Genomic DNA, 8,467 nt, shown 5'->3' on the forward strand with positions numbered 1-8,467 from the left:
TCACTTATTTTAATTGAATATAATGTACAACTCTATCTACAGTCAGATAGAGTTGTCAGTCAGTGGACCACCTTAATGGCTGATTTAGCATTTACTATATCCAATTCATTGTATTTATATAGCGCCAATAATAATTGAAATTGTCTCTAGGAGCTTTACAGAGCCCAGAGGCTGAACCCCCTAGAGCAACCAACTAAGGCGACGGTGGCAAGGAAACACTCCCTTTAAACAGGAGGAAACCTTGAGCAGAACCCTGCTCATAAGGGAGGACCCAATGGGATTAGGTATCTAATAGATTGTCTTATATATGCAAATGTAAATGTAGTTACAATGGTAGAGGGTCACGGCCATCAGCACTAGAGGCAAAGGTTAGTGCATCATTTATAACCGACATGCTGCAGGAGCAGGACATCAGGGAGAGGGCGGAGGAAGGAGAGGTTGTATGGCAAGACACATGAGAGGTCCCAGGCAGCATAACTAAGTCATAGTGCACACTGCTCCAACACCACCACGAGACCAGTCTGGAGCTGACTATACTAACTACCACTGGCAGTCTGGTCTGGCCTGGTGGCTCCATAGCAAAAGGCTCTGCCTCCTACTGTTATTCTTGATACTCTTGGGATTACGAGAAGACCTCCATTTTCAGATCGATGCGTTCTTGATGGGCAGTTTGGGACCAGTAAATCCCTAAGGTAGTCTGGAGCTAGGCCATTCAGGGCTGTGTATGTTAGAAGGAGTATTTTGAGGTATCCAAAGATACATGTAAAACATTTGCTCTGGGTTTTCCTGAGAGACATACCATACAGAATGATAAGCTGTCAGGTTTCATTCTGACTCTAACCGCCATCATCTCTCAAGCTCTGCATCTTTCCAGCAGCAGCTTTACCCCTTTGGGTAAAAGTCTTGTTCAGGATTCCACCCTGACATTGAAATATTTTACAGACTCATATCTCCAGTCACAGTGTAGAGAGAGATCACATCTAAGAAGGTCAGAAAAAGGTTGCACTAGATATTTCTTGCGACGTACATCTCATGGCACATACTGTAGATTCAGTAATAAAGTGTTCAAATACACTGATTTTATATAAAAGATATCATCAGAGATATTGTTTTCTCTGTCAGGTTTTGCTCATAAGCTCACTCATGGGCTCATCTCAAGTCACCCAAACACCTGCACTATCTGCTTCTCATATTTGATATGACTGGATAGAAAAAGATGAAATATTTAGCAAGAAGGTCACCGTTCAAGAACTGCCTATACATTATATTGTCATTAATGAGGCATTGCAAGTAACCAATACATTTGTGCTTAAAAAAACCACCCTAGCCTTCAACCACTCGATGAAATGTGCTATGGTTAAATAATATCAGATCACTTGTCTTTTTCAGGCAACCAGTCAAAATAAACACTGTAACCATTCATTTCTGTCAACTCAATGAGCACCAGGGCTTGTTATGGAGATAAGAAGGCACAATACAGTACATATTTTAATATAAATTATAATATGAAAACTCCTTCATCTGTAGAAGAGAGCGCACACCAAAGGACAACACAGCTTGTTGGTCTTGCACAACTTCCAGAGGATTTATAGTACCTTTCATTTTACACATTGATAGCTACACATTCTGTGTTTATGATTCAGAGATTCCTCTTTGGAAATTCTGCTACCAATTCAAATCCTGTACTCTTAGATGTCTTATTCTGTCATTACACATGATGCTGAAGGAATATTTTACAATTTGACACAAACAAATATGTTTTGTGAAAATCTACAGAAAATCTACATCCTTTCACAATGAATAATGTTGTATGTCTCAGGCAGTTTCACAAAATGAGAGGTATGAACAGCTAAATACCTTATGAAACAACAAAAGAAATTACACAACAATACAAAATCATAAAAAACCATAACTATGACCCTAACCCTATTCCTGTTATTTAAAGCAGTTAAAGTGGGTTTGATTAGTTTTATCAAATGTAAAATCATAACTAAGGAACATAACAGCTCAAAGGTTTGGATTCAAATTTAAATTATATTTTCTTCTGCGTACCTGTCCTGGTTTTGCAGAATGCTTCCAGAATAGTGCACAGGCTGTTGGCAGATCCCTGTGCCTCTGAGCAGGTTCAATTGTACTGGCTCCTATTAATGTTGACTTATATTGACATTTGTGCAGTAGGTGAAATGTAATAGGATTATTAATATCGGTTCAATCTGTTCAAAACAATCATCATTCTCTCCTTTTTTTATAACCCAGCTACAATCATAGGCCTGTATCTTGTAAATAGCATTAAATCCAGTTATGGTATCATTACATTACCATTATTCTTAGCTTCATAGTCCTTTCAGGGTTTCTTGGTGACCTTTGTAATGATACATTGATCCTATGCATCGACCGGTGAAGACTGTATTGATATATAACCTGCATAATCTATTATGAGCTTGGCTCATTTATTACCAGAGAAACATTGGTTGAATAGATGTATCATAGAACCTATGAGTTTCCATATCACTTTGGTGCCCTTGACAGCAATGTTTTACAAGATGTGTGGGATGAGGAGTGTGCTTCACATTGTAATAAAAAAAATCACATTCATGTTATTATTATTGAACTAAAGGAGCACAAAATGCTTTAGAAACTGGACTAGATGATTCGATGATTACGTAGATGTAATGAGTTTATGTTATGCTTGCCTCTAGCTTAGGGCATTCTGTGACTGGGCGATGTTTAATCTTTTTCACTGATTCAAATGTGTTTTGCAGGAAGCTAACTAACGCTAATTAATTAAGGTAGGTTGATTGAGTTATTAAGTTTGCTAAAAATGAATGTTGAATTTACTTTTAAACATATTTTTTGTTTTCATTCCTCAAGGAGTGATTTGTTTAGTGTTTGTAAGGATTGTCATGGTCCCCTGGGTTGTGGCGGGCGTACCTGGTCAGAATGGAATTGAGGGAACTCTTGATTTTGGAGGGATTGACTACAGGGTGCTGACTTGCTCCTCCGTGTCTGCGGTTAAATAAAGCGAATGAAACCTACTCCTGTCACCCGGAGTTAAATTGGGCCAGAGCCCACCAAGTTCCAACCATGTAAATCGAGTGTTTTTGCATAATCCTGTTTACAGACAGACAGACAGACAGACAGACAGACAGACAGACAGACAGACAGACAGACAGACAAACCACACGGTCATTATTTACATCTTCTGATGTGTCATTGTGATCTTCCATAGCCGTATTAACCTGAGTGATTATTTACATCTTCTGATGTGTCATTGTGATCTTCCATAGCCGTATTAACCCGAGTGATTATTTACATCTTCTGATGTGTCATTGTGATCTTCCATAGCCGTATTAACCTGAGTGATTATTTACATCTTCTGATGTGTCATTGTGATCTTCTATAGCCGTATGTACCTCAGTGATGTTCTGTACAGCAAACAACTGACCTTCTGCACAGAGTCCCTGTTTCAACAGTGAAATCATTGGGAACAAAGCAGTCATGCTCAGTATGAATTAGCAACATCAGAGCTAGCCATCCATTTTTATTTTCAGCAAAAGTCCAAATAAAGTTTCCTCTGGAGAATCAGAATATTCTTTCTGGCATATCAAGTGGATGTATACAGTGAGTTTTCAGTTTCGCTGCTTTGATGCAATAATATTTGCAACAGTGGTATTACTGCTAACATAGAACTGAAAAATAAAGCCTAACAATGACAACACAGTTTTTTATACTTACAACGTACTGTAGATACTTTAGTCGGGTCAGTGCTTTAGTTGGGTGATCTACTGAAGAAATAGTTCCTGTCTGTAGTCTGGTCTGTGAGGCCGACCTCACTGGACAAGGGCTCCCCCTCATCACTGATCCCAGTTTGACCCCTGCCTGTAACCGGTTTTCTTCTACCTTACCCCAGTGGATAGCAGGCACTGCGGCTCAAGTGTCTGCTGTTGGTGAGATTGGGCCCAACCAACAAACAGAACTGGTAACACTTAACAGCCCTACGCTATTTGTTTTTGCTGTCAATGAGAACACTGCCACTGAAGTCTTGTTACACACCGGTTCAGAAATTCAGGTTCTGTTGAGAAAGCCTATGCCGAAATCCAACACTAAATCTAACTACATCTGTGACTGGTGAATACCTATGCTTTCAATTTCTATCAGATTAGGTGAGGAGGTTTTCAATCACAGTGTCCATGTAGTCAGGAATTCATCTGTCATTGGACTGGGGTGTGATTTTCTACAAACACCATAATCGATGCCGTAATCAACCTGAGAGAGAATCACTTATGCCTGTGGGACTGGACTGGACCACTATTATGCACAGCACAAAAGACCCCACTGAAATGCAGTGCTGTAACACTAGCCCCCTTCACTGCACCGGCCATGTCAGAGATGAATGTGCTCAAATACAGCCCACTATTGGGGAGCCACTGCTCTTGTGCAGCAACACCAGGGTTCTAGAACCCCACACCCACACAGGCCCAGTTACTTGTGTAATGAATCCAATCCCAGATGACTGCTATGTACCATGTAGCACCCGATTGGGGCACTTTCATTCCTTAGTTCAGCAAAATGGTAGATCAGGTGCAGACTCAGACAGAACCACATACATCCCCATTACCTGTCAACCTCAACCATGCGGCACTGGAGAAGCTATGGCGACGGGGAACAGATAGAGCAGTTTAGAGGGTTTACCCAGACAGTACTCTGATGTGTTAAGAGCAGGGGTTTTCAACTGGTTTTGTCCCAGGGACCACCATTCTGACTAGAAAGTAATTTGCGGCCCACTGATGTGCCTGCACGCGCGTGCGTGTTTGTAACCGCCGCCGCCACCACGCCCCCTCCCCCTGCACAGATATTCTGCCTATAACACTTAAATATGTGAAATTATCAGGGTACATCGCTAGCCGCCACCACGCCCCCTCCCCCTGCACAGATATTATATGTGAAATGATCAGGGTACATCGCTAGCCACCGCCACGCCCCCTCCCCCTGCACAGATATTATATGTGAAATGATCAGGGTACATCACTAGCCGTCACCACGTCCCCTCCCCCCGCGCACATATTCCGCGTAATCTGGAAATGTGTTGAAATATCAAAGAAAATTTATAAAAATTAAAAAATTCAATGGTGAACTGATCAACATGCAATGCTCCTGACAATGCAATGCCGTCGCGGACCCCCAGTTGAAAACCCCTGGTTTAGAGGGTTTACTCAGACAGTACTCTGAGGTGTTTAGTTCTCATGATCATGCCTTTTGGCGCAATGCCCCACCCATAAGTCGAAGAGCTTACCGAACCTCTGTCCACTAGAGAACTGAAATATACCGGCAGGTTCAACAGCTCCTCTCACAACATGTTATTGAAGGGAGTTGTTGCCCTTGGGCTTTGCCGGCTGTGTTAGTGAAAAAGAAAGATGGCACTTACTGTTTTTGCATAGACTGCATAGACTTATATTTTGTCTGGGGCATGTTGGTTCAGCAGTGTAGATTTAGTGAGTGGATACTGCCAAGTGGCGTTAGATGAACATAACAAGGAGAAAACTGCATTTAACACCGGCAGTGTATTGTGTCAGTTTAAAGTCATGCCCATGGGTCTGAATAAAGCTCCACTAATCTTCCAGAGACTCATGGAGTTGGTTCTCTGGGGATTGCAGTGGGTTTGCATGGTCCCCTGGGTAAACAGAGGAGTTATGGCAGACGTATGCAATTAAAAAAAGTGAATTAAACCTACTCCTGTAACCCATTTTCTTCTAACACGGCCCAGCGAGACAGGAATCCACAACAGTCAACCCTCTTTCAGGCTCACACTAGCTAGCTTTTGAACACATAGAAAGCACACTGGATGAAGTTTTGGCTGTCTTTGTCAATTTAGCTTCGGCTAGCAACACAGACACATCTTTTACAGTGGAGCTACTGTTACCTCCTTCCTGGAAGGACCCCAGTTGAAAGTAGTAAAGCTCTCAAATGTAGAAATTACAACACCCAAAAGGAAACATAGAGGTCTGTGCCCCTATAAAATACCAACCTCCTGAAAAATCTGAGGTGATTTTTAGTGATTTGAAAAAAATAGATTTAGAATTGTTATTACATAAATGCCTCCTTATATACATGTCTAACAGGCTTTTTTCCCCCAGGGTCTACGATGGCACTGCAATTTCAGCTGAACTCCACAGTGCTGCCCACCTCATATCTCCCAACGTGGTCGTCACAGAATGACTCTGCGAACTCGGATTCTGACAGCACGCCTCGCATGTACACCGTTCCAAATGTCACCTATGTGGACTTCTACCTTCACAAGCCCTCAGTGGCGGCCATCTTCATCGCTTCCTACCTCCTCATCTTCCTCATGTGCATGGTGGGAAATGGAATGGTGTGCTTTATCATTTTGAGGAGCAAAAACATGCGGACCGTCACCAACCTTTTCATCCTCAACCTGGCCATCAGTGACCTGCTCGTGGGCATCTTCTGCATGCCGACCACACTCGTTGACAACATCATCACAGGTCAGTGGCTCAGCTCTGATTGCAAATGGATCTCTATATTAGTCATCCAAATGCACAGGAAAAAACTGTAATATGTTCACTGTCACTGTAACTTACATCGTTGATGCATTCATGTCACAGAGTGACGTGATTATTACATTCCTTTTTAAGTTCTTTTCTGAGCAGTGATACCATCTGCCAGATCCACTGTCACAAGGAATAGGGGTTATACAAAATCTGAGTAGAACGGCTCCATGCTCTCTCTCTTGGTACAGCAGCTTAAGAGCCCCTTTAAGCTCTTCAGTTTAAATACACCATGTCGGTCCATGTAAAATGAACAAGACTGGTGGCCACTTTGATGTCATCAGAGACCTGCTGTTGTGTAAAGACCAGGACTACACCCCAGTGTCACTCTTTCAGCACTCGTAAATCAATTCATCCGAGGAGAACCTTTTGAAGCTGACATTTGATGACAAATACTCGCGGTGCATACACTTAACTATAACAGCTAATTATGCCATGCTTCAAACAGAGTTACGACACGAGCTCAGCATGTGTCTGCCTCTGTCGCAGGTTGGCCGTTTGGTAGTCTGGTGTGTAAGCTGAGTGGGATGGTCCAGGGCATATCAGTATCTGCATCCGTCTTCACTCTAGTGGCCATAGCTGTGGATAGGTAAGCCAACCTCATTTAAATCAACACAATTTATATCTGAACACAAATTTACACGATTTATATGCGTTTAGGTGCACTAAGTACGTGAGCACAGCAATTTACAATTCCCCTAAACTTCTTTCTCTCTTTCTCTCAGGTTTCGCTGCATTGTCTATCCCTTCAGGCAGAAGATAACTATCTCCACCTCTTCTTTGATCATTGTGATTATTTGGGTGCTGGCCATCTCCATCATGTGTCCATCGGGGGTCATGCTCCAGGTGACCAGGGAGTACAGAGTCTCCATTCTTCTTGGCAATGGCAATGAAACACGGACATTTTACTGGTGTCGTGAAAACTGGCCCAACCAGGAGATGCGTAAAATCTACACTACTGTCCTCTTCGCCAACATCTACCTGGCACCTCTCACCCTCATTGTCATAATGTATGCCCGCATTGGCGTCACATTGTGCAAGACATCGGTGCCAGCTTCACGGGGGCACTCGAGCTCGGGGGGCGGCGGTAGGCATGAGAGCAGGCAGATGGTGTCGAGGAAAAAGAAGAGGGTGGTGAAGATGCTGGTGATTGTGGCCCTCCTCTTCATCCTCTCCTGGCTTCCACTGTGGGCGCTGATGATGCTGAGTGACTATGCCAGTCTGACGGAGTGGCAGCACCGCATCATAAACATCTATGTGTATCCCCTGGCGCACTGGCTGGCCTTCTTCAACAGTAGCATTAACCCCATCATCTATGGCTTCTTCAATGAAAACTTCCGCCGGGGGTTCCAGGCTGCTTTCAAATTCCAGCTGTGCTCTGAGGGCATGGAGCGAGGGAACACCTACTCACACAGGGTCCAGGGGAACGCTGTGCTTCCAGAAAACCCACAGGTTCCCAAAGGGCTGGTGCCGGGGTCAGGGCGGAGGCGGGCCAATGGGAAGAGCCTGGGGCAGAACAGCAGTCAGTCATCAGGGAGGGGCCAGGAGCAGGACCTCATCATGGAGGACCTCGAAAAGGTACGTAAAGATCAGATTCATGGGTGAGTGGATCTACTTAGGCGACAGTGGTACAGGAGGTAGAGAAGTCGGTTAGTAATCAGAAGGTTGCTAGTTCAATTCCCTGTCGAAGCGTCCTTGAGCAAGACACTGAACCCCTAATTGCTCCTGATGTGCAGTGTGCCATCAGTGTTAATGTAAAATGTGTATACATCCTTGTAAGTCGCTTTGGATAAAAGCGTCTGCTAAATGACTAAATGTAAATGTACTTAGATGCGGGTGATACAACTGAATGATGGAGTAAAGCATGGGATAATGCACAGGCTTATATGATCAATACCATT

At 43.3% G+C, this 8,467-nt stretch overlaps 1 protein-coding gene across 1 annotated transcript; it reads left to right on the forward strand.

Moving 5' to 3' along the window:
• The first annotated feature begins 6,139 nt into the window (after positions 1-6,139).
• On the forward strand, positions 6,140-8,192 carry LOC105911483 (neuropeptide FF receptor 2). Its single transcript, XM_042709428.1, is given in 3 exon segments — positions 6,140-6,503; positions 7,056-7,155; positions 7,250-8,192. Coding segments are annotated over 3 exon segments (1,383 nt in total). The 5' UTR covers positions 6,140-6,142; the 3' UTR covers positions 8,172-8,192.
• Positions 8,193-8,467: the final 275 nt, after the last annotated feature.

The sequence above is a fragment of the Clupea harengus genome, chromosome 12 (genome assembly GCF_900700415.2).
Source record: "Clupea harengus chromosome 12, Ch_v2.0.2, whole genome shotgun sequence".
NCBI classification, from domain to species: domain Eukaryota; kingdom Metazoa; phylum Chordata; class Actinopteri; order Clupeiformes; family Clupeidae; genus Clupea; species Clupea harengus.